The sequence below is a fragment of the Podarcis vaucheri genome (assembly GCF_965113315.1).
Source record: "Podarcis vaucheri genome assembly, chromosome: 15".
Classification (NCBI taxonomy): Eukaryota; Metazoa; Chordata; class Lepidosauria; order Squamata; family Lacertidae; genus Podarcis; species Podarcis vaucheri.
The window spans coordinates 11,998,824-12,014,772 of NC_138753.1; the positions used below are offsets into that span (position 1 = coordinate 11,998,824).

Consider the following 15,949-nt stretch of genomic DNA (forward strand, 5'->3'; position numbering starts at 1 on the left):
CCATTCAGAGTGTTGGACTAGGATTGGCAAGACCAAATCCAGCCACAAAGCCCACCAGGGGTCCTTGGGTGAGACTAACCATCAGACTAACCTTGTCTTGAGGATAAAATGGAGGGGGGACAAAACTGAAGCTTGCAGTCTTGAGTTCCCTGGAGGAAAGGAAATAAAATAAAAGCAAATAAACATGGTTGGTCCTTCAACCTTTTCTGAACTCCGGGTTCAAACTCTCGTGCCCTTAGCAGATCGTACCAAAAGTTGTCCAGAATGTTGTTGTTTTTCCTGGGATCCTTGTTCATCTCCAACAAGAGATTTTCCCAAGACAGGCAGCTCGCTTTATTTTTCTCCTCCCGACGCCCCACCCTGCTTCTCCCTCTCCTTCTTTCACAGCTCCCCTGGCTATTTGTAATCCCGATGCCTTATTGAGATTCAAAGGCACACTTCAGATCCTTCATCCTGTGCATAATTCTTTTTAATTAATACTTCAAACGGTTTAAATGCAAGAGCCATATTCTTTCCTCTAGCGAAGTCTGACAGCATCTCGGGTGCCCCAAAGCCTTCCTCTCACTTTTTGCTCAGAACTAAAGCTCCATATATGTGCTTTTTAAAAAAGAAAAACAACAGCGAGAGAGAGAGAGGGGGGGGATGCACTATAATAAGAATGGAATGCGAGGGAAGGGAGTATACACCGTCCATATTTTCACTTCATTGTTGCGAAAACACAGAAAGGTGTAAAGAACATGAGGGAAGGGAGTTGGTCCACACTGAGAGGTTTTGGTGCCAAGCAATTCAACGTGGCACGCCTACACAAACACACATTTATCAACACACATGGCGATTTATGTAACCGACCTGCACAATGCCGATTGAACAAAGCTGTTCCTTTCAGAGGGGCTTGCTGCTCTGGTTCCTGTGCACTGACCCTCAACCCCCCACCATCTTCTGCCACCCTTTGAAGACTTCCTGGTTGGCTCTGTGTGTCTTTGGCTCTGGCGCCACCTGCTGTTGGCCTCCCTGCTTTCTGCCCAACCAGTCTCAATAGACACCAGCCACCACTGGGGCGATAAGGAGTCCATCACATCTAGGGAGCCACAGGTGGCCAAAGGCTGGTTCAGACCCTGCTGAGCTGTGGAGGCTCAATATACGTCTACAATTGCAGTGGCACTCCTAGATCAAACTGACTATGGAAAATCCTCCCAAAAGAGGTTCACTTGGTCCTTTTGGTGCTGAGAAAAGCCCTTTCAGTTTTAAGTAATTAAACTTAATAGTTTTAGTGCTTTAAAAAAATATGCTCGTTTATATACTCCCATGCTGCTCATTGTCTCCCTTCTAATTTGTGTGTGTGTGTGTGCGCGCGCAGCTTTGGTTTTAATTTTTTATGGCTTTTTACAATTGAATCGTTCAGCATCGGGAGAATGTGGGTTATGGGGCTGCATTGAAATGTAAATAAAGAACTCTCAACATCACCCAGAGCCAGCTGTGCTGTAGCCGATCGCAGGCTCTCTCACACAGACGCAGACACAAACACCAGCCACCCAAACATGGGTGATGCATCTCCAGCTGGTGCAGAACTGAGTCACAGCACCCAATCTCATCTACATTTGGCTGATTGATTCGATCAAGCAACATACAGTATGCATTGTTTCACTTTAAAAAATAAGCAACAGCAGCAACAAGAACCCTGCAGACTGTGCCTGGCCTTCTCTGAAACTTGGGAGTGAGTCTTCTAGTCATCTTCATCATCATCATCATCATCATCATCAACCTTTTATTCGACTGTCAGAAAAAGTACATTTGTCAAAACACAGTTAAAAGCTCCAGGAAGATTTTAAAACTTAGCCAACACTAAAATGGGCTAAACAGATAGCCCCATGTCAATACAGTCAATTATAGTCTTGTGACGCTTAAAAGCTAAAAAAAGAAATTTGGCTACCAAGGAAGGTATAGCTCTAGTGCCGTTATTCAGCAAGTGTAAAACCTGGTTTTCTCCAGATAGGAAGCTAGATTGACATAGGAGTGGGTCTATAAAGTTTTGTCTAAGCTCTGCATAAGAAGGGCAAGTCAAGAGGATGTGTTCGGTGGACTCAACCACACCCATGGCACAATGACAGGTTCTCTGGGCGTATGGTACTCCCCTGTACCTTCCCCACAATATCGCAGAGTCAAGGACATTTAATCTAGCTGCTGTAAGAAGTCTACGGTATTCCACATAGTGAATTTCTGCAAGGTAGGGGGCTGGTATGGTCCAATAAATCTGGTCCCCTAGGAACATCCCTGGTTTTACCTGGGCTATGTCCTCTTGTCTGGCAATGTCACTCAGTCTCCGGGAGATCACAGCTCTAGCTTGATTGTACGTCATAGACTTCTTCTTCTTCTTCTTCTTCTTCTTCTTCTTCTTCTTCTTCTTCTTCTGCAATCACTCATAGCCAAGTCAGATTGTCTTCCATAAACACGGTTTTAACAATGAGTCCGTAAGTGACTGTGGAGGCCAATTCTGGACCCACACGTCCTTCCATAGTGGGGACATTGGTTTTCCAGCGGGAGTTGGATTTGCAAAGCGTGCCTTCCTCTTAGCCCGTTTCTCCCCTGCATTCTGAGTTTGAGCATTTTCAAAGCCCATGACAACTTTGGTCAAGGCTGTTCTCCAATTGGCGCACTCACAGGCCAGTGTTTCCCAGTTGTCGGTGTTTATACTACATTTTTTTTAGATTTGCCTTGGGATGGTCTTTAAACCTCTTTTGTGGACAACCAGCCTTATGCTTTCCATTTTTAAGTTCGGAATAGAGCAGTTGGTTTGGAAGACGATAATCAGGCATCTGCACAACATGACCAGTCCAAGTTGATGTTGAGGTCTTATAGTAATCCGATAAAGAAACCTGTGTCCCCAAACTGAACACTTCCCCCTCCCCGAATGTTCACAAACATTCTTACTGCTGAGGGAAGAGGGCAAGTGGTGGGATGTGCTCCAGCGATGGGACAGGAGCAGAGCATTCTGTCTGGCTAGGGGAAAACTCACACAGGGTTTGAAGTGTGGACTGGAGCAAAATAACAAGAAGACTCTTGGTTGGCATGGGGCAATGGACAGGGAGCCTTGGCACGCTGGTAGTCTATCTCTTCAGTTAATTGCTAGGCATCAATAGGCTAGGAAGAGAGGCATAGGCTGATTCTGGGAATTGGCGCATTGATCCAGAAAGTGTGGATTTCAACACATTGCCATAAGCCACAGCGCCACCTAGTGGTAGATTGAAGCAAGATCCGCTTCAAAATAGGAAGGAGGCTTTGGGCTGGAATCAAGATTTAGGGATTGTTCTGCCCTTTGCGAGGTATTCAAAGAGAGTGGGGGCTTGGAGACAGGTCCATGCCACAGGCTGCACAGCTCCTCTGCTTTTAGGAAATGTGCTTTGTGCTGCAACTGGTTCCGCACAGAAATCGAATTGTTTTAGAGGCTGATGGTCTCTTTCTTCCAGTTTATAAGATTTTATTAATACATTGCAATTTAAAAAAAAAAATCTAAACAAAAACAAAAGGAAAGGGGGGGAGATATACAAAGCCCTCTTTCACAGATAAATCTTATCTTGACCAACACAGAGAAAGGTGAACCCTCCCAGCTTTCACCCAACCTCCCACCCATAGCTGTCAACGTTTCCCTTTTTTTAAGGAAAATTCCCTTATTCCGAATAGGATTCCTCACAAGAAAAGGGAAAAGTTGACAGCTATACTCCCACCCTGGGAGATCTCCCCTTTCCCTGCCCCTCACACAGAGTCCTTCATCCATCATCTTCTCCTGCATGTTAACCCTGAATAGAGAAGTAATACAAAAGATGGAAACAGAGCAAAAACAAGAACGAAACAAGAAAATAAAAGGTAGTCTTCAATGGCAGCCCCTCACGCAACACTTTGCAGGAGCCCAACCTGGGGGTTATTGGCTGAAAACGACCAGGTTCACTGTGCATGAGGTGCTGCAGCTGGTGTGTCAGCCTCTTCTGGGCTATAGGAGCCTCTCTTCATTTCTCTGAATGTCCTGGGAGACTAGAAGAGAGGGGAGCCAGTTGCAGCGGGAGGGGGAGACTCCCTGGCTTCTTCAGCAGCCTGCCTCATCTCTGTCTCCTGGCCCCACTCCTCTCCTGCCTCCGAGTCTGGACTGCTCTCTGCCCCAGCCTCTTCCTGCTCACTAACCCCTGTTGCCTCTTCAGCTTCCAGCACCACCTTTCAGTGGTGTAGCACCATTTGCCAGGGTCCGGGGCGTGTACCAGCTCTTCACCCTCCACACTCGCCCAGCCCTCACTGCCGGAACCAGGCAGGGCAGGCGTGATGGGGGTTTCTGGGTGGGGGGGCTGGTTCACCCTCCCCAGATTGTGCGCCCTGGGCAACAGTCCCCTTGGGACCCCCGTGTTATGCCACTGCACCCTCTTCTCTCTCTGACCGCTCATCGTGATCCCACCACCAATCCTGGGGTTCTGAGCCCTTTTGCCCCAAATAAGGTTACCAGATTTTTTTGGATGAATCCAGGGACACTTTTCAACTTCAATGGATTTTGTATGGGGACTGATTTGTGGAAATGGGGAAACGGGGACATCTGGTAACCTTACATTGGGGGTTCCCCAGCTGGTTCATTGGCATCCAGCCAGTCCAAGACAGCTGCTTGAACACCACCAACTTCCAGTGCTGACACCTAGATAATATGGAGTGGCCATATTTGAATGGGCAGGGTGGTGGGTGCTCCAGCTTTTTGCTCAGGTGTGTCGCACACCAGGTGACTTTGGGCAAGTCACTTTTTCCGAACCCATTTCACCTCCCAAGATAGCCAAGGGTCTAACACATGGGGAGGCAAACTAAGGCCTGGGGGCTGGATGCAGCCCAATTGCCTTCTACACCCAGCCTGCGGACGGTCCAGGAATCAGGATGTTTTTACATCAGTAGAATGTGTCCTTTTATTTAAAATGCATCTCTGGGTTATTTGTGGGGCATAGGAATTCGTTCATTCCCCACTCACCCCAAAATATAGTCCGGCCCCCCACAAGGTCTGAGGGACAGTGGACCGGCCCCCTGCTGAAAAAGTTTGCTGACCCCTGGTCTAACACACCACCTAGATCTCCTTGAAGCAAGGGTGGGCTCCAAAACACAATAACTATGCAGTGGTTAAAAGGTGAGACTAGGTGTAGGTATGGAGGAGGCGTTTTGTTTTGTTTTCATTTTAACTGCACCTGCTTCACGCTTCTCAAACTGATACGCGGACCGAAACGCAGCAATCCTTCCAAAATCTTCCCTTCTCCAAATTTGGTGCCGCAGCTCTCCAGCCAGTGTTCGAAAATGCATTCCATTAAGTGAAGTGTGCATAACAATCCAAACTGAAGACAGCATCCAAAGATGCATTATATCTGGGGGAAATTGTTTGCAAAATATGTATATCGGTCAAAACTGAATACCCAAAGTGTGTTTGTTACAAGTAATTGGTGCTAAAATTCCGATGAATTTTCATGAGGATATATATATATATATATATATATATATATATATATATATATATATATTTAGATTCGCAAATTGATGAGAATGTGGAGGTCTGAATTTAAGACAGGTAAAATGAGAAACCAAGAGAGCTGCAGTTGACAGATTTGTTGATAGAGCCAACCCATGAAAACAACTTGCTGGGCTGAGCTTTGTTGCTATGCTGTTGGTTTCCTCAATTATTTCTGATCAGAGCTTAAAGAAGCAGCGTTCCTGCAGGTGGGCTGTTTACTCAGCATTTGCCCTGATTTGCATGCACAATGCAGCAACTAGAGTATGCCTGCTCTTTATCAAACCTTCGTTTTGATTGTTTGTAGGGCAGTTATGTGACAAGGAGCATTAAAAAGGTAAAGGGACCCCTGACCATTAGGTCCAGTCGTGGCCGACTCTGGGGTTGCAGTGCTCATCTCGCTTTATTGGCCGACGGAGCCGGCGTACAGCTTCCGGGTCATGTGACCAGCATGACTAAGCCGCTTCTGGCGAACCAGAGCAGCACACGGAAACGCCGTTTACCTTCCCACCGGAGCGGTACCTATTTATCTACTTGCACTTTCGACGTGCTTTAGAACTGCTAGGTTGGCAGGAGCAGGGACCGAGCAACGGGAGCTCACCCCGTCGCGGGGATTCGAACCGCTTACCTTCTGATCGGCAAGTCCTAGGCTCTGTGGTTTAACCCACAGCGCCACCCGCGTCCCGATGAGGAGCATTAGTCCTGGATTATTCCGATGGCATTGTTCAGTGGCTAAATGGTTTTTCTATTCATCATTCGTTCACCCCACACTTTTCAATACATTTCCCCCTATCGCTTTCCAAACAGCAAAAAAAACAACAACTCAAAAAGAACTGCTTTGATCCACTTCAGTTGCACAGACTTAAAGTTCCAATGTGTGTTTGGATCTCTCCTGCAAAATACTGACAGTATGGAGGTCCTGGGACTTTAGCAGAATGGCCATTTCTTCTACCATGCCATATGAGGGAGTAAAACAGGAGTTTGGAAAGGAGCACAGAGCTGGAAGGAACCATCACGGTCATCTAGTCCAACCCCCTGCAATGCAGGAATTTTTTTCCCCAATGCGGGACTTGAACTCACAACCCTGGGATTAAGAGTCTCGTGCTCTGCCAACTGAGCTGTCCCAGAGCTTCTTCAAGGAAATATAGGTCAAGGCAGAGGGAAAAAGTTCTCCTGGGTAAGAGAAAAAGATAGCCACCCAGTGGAAGTTTGGAAAGGTATAGAATTGGGTCAGGAAGAGGAAAGTGCTTTGAATTTTAACCTACTTTCTCTTTATACAGTGGTACCTCAGGTTACATACGCTTCAGGTTACATACACTTCAGGTTACAGACTCTGTTAACCCAGAAACAGTGCTTCAGGTTAAGAACTTTGCTTCAGGATGAGAACAGAAATCGTGCTCTGGTGGCGCAGTAGCAGCGGGAGGGCCCATTAGCTAAAGTGGTGCTTCAGGTTAAGAACACTTTCAGGTTAAGTACAGACCTCCAGAATGAATTAAGTACTTAACCTGAGGTATCACTGTAATTGTTTTTAAAAGTCAAATACATTTCGAGAATTTAGCTCATTTTCTAATGTCCATCTGTGCAACTCCTTCCTGTTTTGTGTCATCTTAGAGAAGGGACCACAGGGAAAACAGGGGGGCTTCTCTTCCGCAACAAGTTTTATTGGTTTAGTATGAGCTCATCACACTTTAGCAAGCCTGTCGCAGGGCCTGCGATACATGAATACATAATCTGTAGAAGTAGTTACACTTAATAGACTCCCATCTGTAAAGCTTTTGTACAGAGAGAAAAAAAAGGAAAAGGAAAAAATTAAGCCGATAACAAAATAGGACATTAGCTGTCAAACTGATTTTTCTTTCTCTAACAAAATTCGATAGCCAAAAAAGTGACTAAAACTACAAAATTGGAATACATACCACAAGGGTAAAAGGTTATCCGTATTTTAATTTATTTGTACATCTAGTATCGGCTTAATTCTGGCTCTGCTCAGAAGGCCGACAAGTTGGCTTTGTTCGTTTAGTGGATTTATTAAGAGATCCGTAACAGATTTAAGTGCTGACTTGCTGGAAAGCTTTCCATTAGGACTTGTGTTGGTACCGTGGTTTGTGTCTTGGTGCGAAGTTGACAACATGCATGTATTTGGTTGGCATCCTCAACTAAAGGGAGAGGACCAGGAAGGGTGGTGAGTCACCTGTGGCCTCCTGTATTTGGCTTTCGGGGTGTAGCGTTGTGCCTTAACGAAAGGAGACAACACACAGCGCTTGGCGTTGCCTCTGAATGTTTTCTAAGTGTTTTCGCCAACCAAGTGGTTGGGAGTTGTGGTTCAAAGCAATCTGGAAAGCACCAAGCTTGGCAAAGCCGGGTTCACAGAGTCCTCCCTATAAGTCATAGAAACAGGGTTGGAAGGGACCCTGAGGATCATCTAGTCCAACCCCCACAATGCAGCTGTCCTACAAGAAGTTCGAACCTGCAATCTTGGTGTTGCCAGCACCATGTGCTAACCGACTGAGCTATCCAATCCTCTTGATCCTTACAGAGAAAATAATTTGGCCTTCTAGAGCAGGGTTTCCCAAACTCGGATCTCCAGCTGTTTTTGGACTACAGTTCCCATCATTCCTGACCTGCTAGCTAGAGACCCAAGTTTGGGAAACCCTGCTCTAGATTCTCGACAGGATGTGTGTCTCTTCCTTCACTCTCTGTAACTGGCCTTATATTTTGATTCTTGCACTCACAGACCCCTAAGGCTTTTCCTGCTCACACAGCAAAATGGTCGGAAAAAAATAAATTAAGCATTACATCCCTTTATGAATTTATTCAGGTCCCTTCTTCAGCTCCTGATGAAGAGGGTGTGTACACCAAAGGTGAGCAGATACTGGCCCTGTATGCAAAAATATCTTTGGGGCGGGCGAATGATCCAGGGAAGCAGACCCTCTGACCCTCCAGATGTTGTTGGACATGCAGTACCTATCAGCCCCAGCCAGCATGGCCAATGGGAGTTGTAGTCCAGAAACATCTGGGAAGGGCCACAGAGGTTCCCTACCCTTGGTCTTGAACAGATTTGCACAGCGCTTTGTTTCTAGGGGGGGAAAGGTGCTGGTACTCTGGGAATGAGGCCTTCAGAGCTTGGGTGGGAAGCGTGAGCTGTCCTTGGAATGGGGCTTCCCTCAAAAAGGCCCTGTGGATAAATCCATCGGAAAGCACAGAGAAATGGCATAAATGGGGGAGATGATGGAGAAGAATTTACATCTGTTTCTGCCCATCCATAAATAGAAGCAATTCATCAAAACAAAACTGAGAAGCAACACGGGGTGCTTCGTCAGAGGTCCACTTGAAGACCAATGAAGACCACACTCAAACCATTCATTTCAGCACTAAGACACCACTTTGATTGGTCATGGCTTCTCCGCAAAGAATTTTGGGAACGCTGGTTTGTTGTGGGTGCTGAGAGTTGTCAGGAGGTCCCTTAGTCTCCTCACAGAGCTACAAATCCCCTCAAAGTAGTTTTAGCAACAGATCCCTCTCTTCCCAAGGAACTCTGGGAATGGTATATCTCTCCGAGGGGAATTGTAGCTCCATGAGAATAGGTCCTCCCCCCCACAACCCTTGGAACCTGTAACAAAAGTTCCCATGTTATTCTGAACCAAGATCTCACAGAAGTTATATTTGAGTCATTTCCCCCTGTCTTGGTGCCCTCCATAAGTTTTGAACCACAACTCTACAAAACTAGCTGGGGCTGATGGGAGTTGGCAGAGTCCGATAACATATTGAGGGCACCAGGTTGGCAAAGGCAGTTCTGGTCATTTTGGTCAACTGTTTTGGTCGGCTATTCTTACCAAACCATGCCTTGACGTGCAAACGTTTCGCAAGAATGCCTCAAAACAGCAGACGAAAAATATAGATGTTTCTTCACACCCTTTCTTCCTAATACTACAGGTATTGGCACAGTGTACGTTTAGGGGTATAGACAACACAGTGCCCTCCTTATGTTCGACTGCAACTCCCATCATTCCTGAGCATTGGCTATGCTGGCTGGGGCTGATGGGAGATGGAGTCCAACATTAGCGGGAGGGCACCAGGTTGACTATTAGTGCTCTTATCGTGGAAAACAGCAATGTTGCCTGGGCAAGAAATTCTGCTGTGCTCCCTCAGGCATTCCTTACTGGGATCCTCAAAAGAGCTCCACGTTATGTGATGCTGGTACGCTCACTTTGTGTAGCAGCTCTAGATGAGTTCCATCAGAAAAACCATGGAGTTGCTAGGTCCACAGATGGAGAACCTGTGGCCTTCTGAACAGCTCCATCCCCAGCTCGCATAACCAACAGCCAGAGATGATGGAGCTGCAGTCCACCAAACTCTGGAGGACCAAAGGTTCTTTTCCTCTGCGGAAGACCAGGCCCTCCAATCCTGCCAGCCAAGATGTCCCTCCACAGCGATTCCCAGAAACTGCTTCTTCACCTGGAGTCTCGCGCTCCCCATCGCTGGATGTCCAAGGCAGACAATGAGTCTAGGGGTGAACTAAGGTAGAGGGGAGTGAGAAAGAGCCTTCAGTCTGTGACTACTGGCAGGGCCTGAGAAGATAGTCTGTAGAAAAGGCCTTGTTTGCATTCCAGGCTTAGGGCTTCTCCACATTTCCCATTGCCCCGGGCCCTGAGTCAGAGAGGGCTACTGATTTAGAGCTCTGTGCAGTTCTGAAACTCTGGCCTTGCATTGCTCCATGTTGCTTCTCCTGGAAGTCAAGAGGAGAAGGGCTTTTCCTTTGCAGATCAAAGGAGCTGTTAGGGACACGGAACTGAACCGCCAGGGGTTGTGAACCGACTGCATTAGGAACAAATCTGCAACAAGGAGTTCACCCCTCCAAAAAAAGCATCTGGAAATATTTTAGTGGTTAGTGACGTACCTGAAAGAAACAAAGTCAAGTTGCTTTTAAAAAACGAGGGGGGGATAAATAAAGAGCTGGGCCAAAAAGCAGCAACGATGGGGAGAAGAGGGGTCAAGCCAAGCACAGGCAAACTCGGCCCTCCAGATGTTTGGGACTACAACTCCCATAATCCCTAGCTAACAGGACCAGTGGTCGGGGATGATGGGAGTTGTAGTCCCAAAACATCTGGAGTGCTGAGTTTGCCTATGCCTGGGTCAAGCTGTTGTGGCAGGGACTGCGTTGACATCAACAAACTAGATTTGGAGCTGGGGTGGCATGCTTTTGGCATATGAGCTCAGCCTGTAATCCATTGGGGAGGAGGGACACTGTTGGCTTGCCATGTTTCTGAGTCAAAATAAATATTTTTTAAAATCTTTTTTAAAAAATTAAAAATTGTCCAGTTGCACCTTAGAGACCAACGTAAGTTTGTTCTGGTTATAAGCTTTCGTGCGCATGCACACTTCTTCAGATACCACATGAAAAGCTTATACAGTGGTACCTCAGGTTACAGATGCTTCAGGTTACAGACACTCCAGGTTACAGACTCTGCTAACCCAGAAATAGTACCTCGGGTTAAGAACTTTGCTTCAGGATGAGAACAGAAATCGCACGGCGGCAGCAGGAGGCCCCATTAGCTAAAGTGGTACCTTAGGTTAAGAATGGTTTCAGATTAAGAACGGACTTCCAGAATGAATTAAGTACTTAACCCGAGGTACCACTGTACCCAGAAAAAACTTAGTTGGTCTCTAAGGTGCTACTGGATAATTTTTTATTTTTTAATTTATTTCGACTGTGTCAGACCAACACGGCTATCTACCTGAATCTAGAATCATGTTTCTGAGGCTCAGCTCCCTCATTTATAGGAGCCTTTCATTCTGGGTGCTAGAGGTGCCAGCCCTGGTAGGTTTTAAGTAACACCCACACTTGTTGAACAGGCAGGCGAAATCTTCCCTTGAACTGGTCCAGGGATGGGCAAAGCCACAACACCCCAAAATTCATCCAATTGTGACTCCTTTCGGTTGCAGCCAGCATGGAGAGTCCAATGGCATGTTCCCCCCCCCCCCGCTCCCAGTGGCGTAGTGTGGGGGGTGCAGGGGGGCCGGATGCACCGGACGCAACATCTGGGGGTTAGGGTTAGGGGGCGCAAATCCACGGGTTAGGGGGCGCAAATCCACGGGTTAGGGGGCACAAATTACTTGCCTTGCCCCGGGTGCTGACAACCCACGCTACGCCACTGCCCACTCCCACAACACCCTGGCTTGCTACTCTTCTCGATTCCTTGGCTTGGGACAGAGGTTCTGAATGGTGGCAGTGACTACGGGCACATCTGCCTCGCAGCTACTCTGATTTGCCAGATTCTGGTGGTCAGGCTGAGAAAAAGCCACATGAACCTACTACCAGTGGGCAAGGGGTGGTGGTGGTGGTGGAAGTGCTCACCCAAACCACTTTTAGAGCTCACAGGGTCCCGAGTTCAAGTTAAATTCAGGGGACGGGGCAACTGTGTCTTGGAGGCCTCTTCCTATCTCTTGCTTTAAGCCCAGACGTTGTCTGTGTCTGGCACCATTCCCTATATTGCTTTTTTCTAATACTGAGGTCAATCTCTCTGCGAGTGGGGAGAGATAGAAGCAATTCGTAACACAAAATGCACATGCTTCATGTCCGGATATTCCAGACTCTGTTTATAAGCTGAGACATGCATGGGCTTCGTGTATTCCCTTTGCACAAGGTCACTGCGTCGACCACAGCTTTCCATTGCATCTTCGCCAGGAAACTGTGTTTCATGGCTTCCAAACAGCTCGGGATCTGGAAGCCAACTCTAAAACAGGATTTCATGTTCTGGCGTGTCTGGAAGCCATTGACCATGGTTTCCTGGTTTGGACGTAACGGGAAACTATGGTCAACTGTGGCTTCCTGGTTTGCTTTCTCTGCTCAAAGGGAGGAGCACGAAACTGGTGCAGATCTCAGCTTATCGTGGCAAGATTTGATCCCGCGAACGTTGCCACAAAATCTCAAACCGGTGGGGAAGAAAAACAAGACACCACCACACTCATCCCAGCATTCATGTGTTAGAAAAACCACACACACACTTTCCAACCTGCAGATTAATTTCTGTGGCCCAGTTTATACACACGGAGAATCCAGAGGTAATACGTGACCTGGACTGTGCTTCTACAGCAGGCCTGGGGGAGCTTGGGCGCTTTGTGTACTGCCGGACTCCAACTCCCCTCAGCCCTAGCCAGCGTGGTCAGTGGTCCAGGATGATGGGAGTTGTAGTCCAACAGTATCCAGGGAGCCACAGGCTTCCCAAGCCTGTTCTAAAATCTACACGGTGGGAGTTTGAAATGCTGCTCTATGGGAGGAGGGCTGGGTGGTGGAGAGTACGGCAGGGAGAAGATTAGGTTCAACCCCTCTCACTGCTAGCTTTCTACATGCGAGGAGATGCCATTTTTGTTGGTTTTAGGCAGACACACCAAGCTGCCAAAAAGCAGTACAGCTCCGGACAAAAAGAGAGTGTTTTATTTCTTGATTCCACCAAGTGTATAAACTGGGCCTGTGTTGTGGGGGGAGCAATGCGAACCCTCCTTCTGACTACTGGGAAAACCACTTCAGAACTTCAAAAGCAAACTGGGTGAAGCGACAGAGAAATAAACAGGGAGACCGAACCATCTTCAGGGATTTGCAGAGTTCACCACCACAGCAATCCCACCCACCGGCAACTCATGTAGAGAGATCTCCAAGCAGGCAAGATGGCCAAACTACACTGGGGGTGGGTGGGCAGCAAAGATCTGCGCACCCCTCACCAATTCCATAAATTCCAAATTACCAAATGACTCCACAGTTACCAAAGTTAAAATAAGTTACGAGAAAGGTCCACCTGCACATCTATATCCCACATTATTAGGAGCAGGGTCTCCACATTCTGGAGCTTGAGAGAGAGGGAGAGTCTCTATTTTGCAGGCCACGGAGGTATCTTGCCCTTCCGCCTTCGACGGCCGACATCCTGGGATGGAGAGTTGCTGCTGTTTTGCTGACCTGCCGATCGTTTGGACAGAAAAGGGAGGAGCCTCCGTCTTGGGGGCGGGGGCCGAGGGGGAGCAGAACGCCAAGGGCATTCGAGTGTATCGGGAAGTCGCTAAGGAGGTTGCGGGCATCTCCCACCAGGCCGCTGGAACGAGAAGTTTCTGCCAGCCAATGCAGCAGGGTGTTAACACACACACCCAAAAAAAATATACTGGCACAAGGTGACCAAGGCCAATAAAAACAGTCACTGGACGCTGCAACCGGCGGCAGAGAAATCCAGCCGCGGACACACAGCTGCTGCACCGCTCTCTTCGGAAACCGGGCCCAGCTTGGAAATTATGAACCGATGTGCCTACGAGAGTGCGCTATGAACGCAGACCTGTCCATAGAGCGGAAATACTGAAAATAATCTTAGGTGGTGTTTTAAGCTGGGAGAGGGGCTTGGAGGGGGCGGAGGGCAACGTCTCTTGCCCGGCCTCTTCTCAGGAGCAAATCCTGGCATCATAGAGTCCTCTTCACCTCCGTTCCTTCATCAGTGCTTCTCCTGAAAGAAAGGAAGGCAGTTTGTTTATTGTTTATTTCATTTTACGGGAAGCCGTTTTTTACAGGCTGCTCGACGACGATCGTCTCTAAGCTCACTGAGACATCCCAGAGAACGGATCTGGCCACGTTCGCAATTGACGCCGATATCTCATCCGAGGGGTTCTGCCCTCCGAAAACAAAAATTGTGTTTATGTAAAACAGAATCGGCATTAGTTAGAACAGCGGTTCCCAAACTCCCTCACCATCCCTGTCAACCTCTTGAAAATTGCGGAGGGTCTTGGAAGACCACTTAATTTATTTTCTGCATGTGTGGCATTTGTATTTCAGTTTGAAATGGAACAACACTATCTCTGAGCATGTGCAGGTTGTCTTTCTTTAATCACTGAATCCCAACTCTTCACACACATAGAAAGCTGCCTCCAAGTCTATGGCCATACTACCCTGAACATGCCCGATCTCGTTTGATCTCAGAAGCTAAGCAGGGTCAGGCCTGGTTAGTACTTGGATGGGAGAAAGCTGCCTCCAAGCACTTGGCTTAGCCTAGGTGTTTTAGCCAAAGAGCTGGACCAGTCTCCTTCCATCCAGAAAAACAAAAAATCCCCTTGATGTCTTGAGGTTTGGTACTGGGCAAGGAAGTGGGCAGTCCTCCACAGAAGTTGAACACACAAGTTCTGTTTTGCACCGTTGCCTCCACTTCCTTGGAGATGGAGACAAGGTCAACAGAGCCACCCGTTGCCTGGTTTATTCCCAAGTGCCTCCCCAGAAGAGCTCAGCTCTGTGCTGACAAGGGAAGACGTCCGAGTCACAGCAGGTGAGATGGCAGACGGGCAGTTCCTTCCCGTGAATCCAGCTCTCCACCTCTCACGCTGCTGGGAGTCTCCCCAGAATCGGACTCTTCCCGGGGTCCAGAATCCCATGCCTCAATTCCCCAATCTCCTCCTCCTCTGACACCCTCTCCACAACGCCTCCACGAGGCTCATGAAGGTATCGTTCGAAAGGTTCTGCCAAATGCTGGAAAGGTCAACGCAATCCTTAAAAAAAAATTGCGACATAACATCTACCCCCCTTTTCCTCCAGGCAGTTCAATAGCGGTGAAAACGGTTCTTTCTGCTCCCCATTTCATCCTCGCAGGAACCCTGTGAGGTTGGTTAGGGTAACGGACAGTGACCCAGTCACCCAGTGAGCATCATGGTCGAGCGGGGAATTTGAAGGCCGGTCTCTCAGGCCCTAGGCCTGACCTGAGAGCCAACAGGCCGCACAGACCCTCTTAACTCTTCTTCTAACTTCCCCTGCCCCAAAACTAGTGCTATTATGCTCATTGTGCGAGTAAATTTCAGCAAGTATTTTTTTAAAAAGCAGAGCAAACCGAGGAAGCCGTGCAGGGGAGATGATTCAAATCACCCACCTCTTGTTTGTTAGATTTTTCCTGTTGGTGGATCCCATTAGCAGATCCGGAATTCCCAATAGTCTAAAATGAAAAGGGGGTGGGGGTGGAAAAAGTGGTGGAAAGAGGTGGTGTATTAGGTAAGTTGGACGCACAGCGATCAGAAGGTACATCAAAAATAGCCAAAGCACAATGAAAGACAGTGATTTTATGTGCTGCAAAAATCCAGATGTGAGATGATTAAAGAGAAAAGCATTAAAGCTTATTTTACGAAAAAAGGGGCATAAGCTAAAGACATGGCAATCTTCCCCTTTACAGAAAGAGGCACAACTGAAATAACTTGTGGCTAAAGTGACAAGAGAATCTGCCTGATATATAATGAATTGAAAAGAATGTTTAATATAACATTTGTAAAAGACAACAACCCAGAAGCTTTTCTTTTGTGAATTATAGGGGCAGAACCACCTAAAATGTATAGAAACTTATTCATCTATGCGACTACAGCGGCAAGAATGTTACTCGCCCCCGAAATGGCAATAACCAGAAGTCCCAGCAAAGGAAAAATGGA

General features: G+C 47.5%; 1 protein-coding gene across 4 annotated transcripts in view; it reads right to left on the reverse strand.

Annotated features, from left to right (window-relative positions):
* Window positions 1-12,932: 12,932 nt before the first annotated feature.
* CLIP2 (CAP-Gly domain containing linker protein 2) overlaps window positions 12,933-15,949 on the reverse strand; it is a 74,873-nt gene continuing 71,856 nt past the window's right edge. For all 4 annotated transcript variants that reach the window (XM_082201212.1, XM_082201215.1, XM_082201214.1 and 1 more), the window contains 2 exons: window positions 15,403-15,465; window positions 12,933-13,998 (listed from right to left, as the gene is read on the reverse strand). In XM_082201212.1, the coding sequence (XP_082057338.1) occupies window positions 13,987-13,998; window positions 15,403-15,465 (75 nt within the window). In that variant the 3' untranslated portion in view covers window positions 12,933-13,986. The remainder of the gene's footprint in view (window positions 13,999-15,402; window positions 15,466-15,949) is intronic.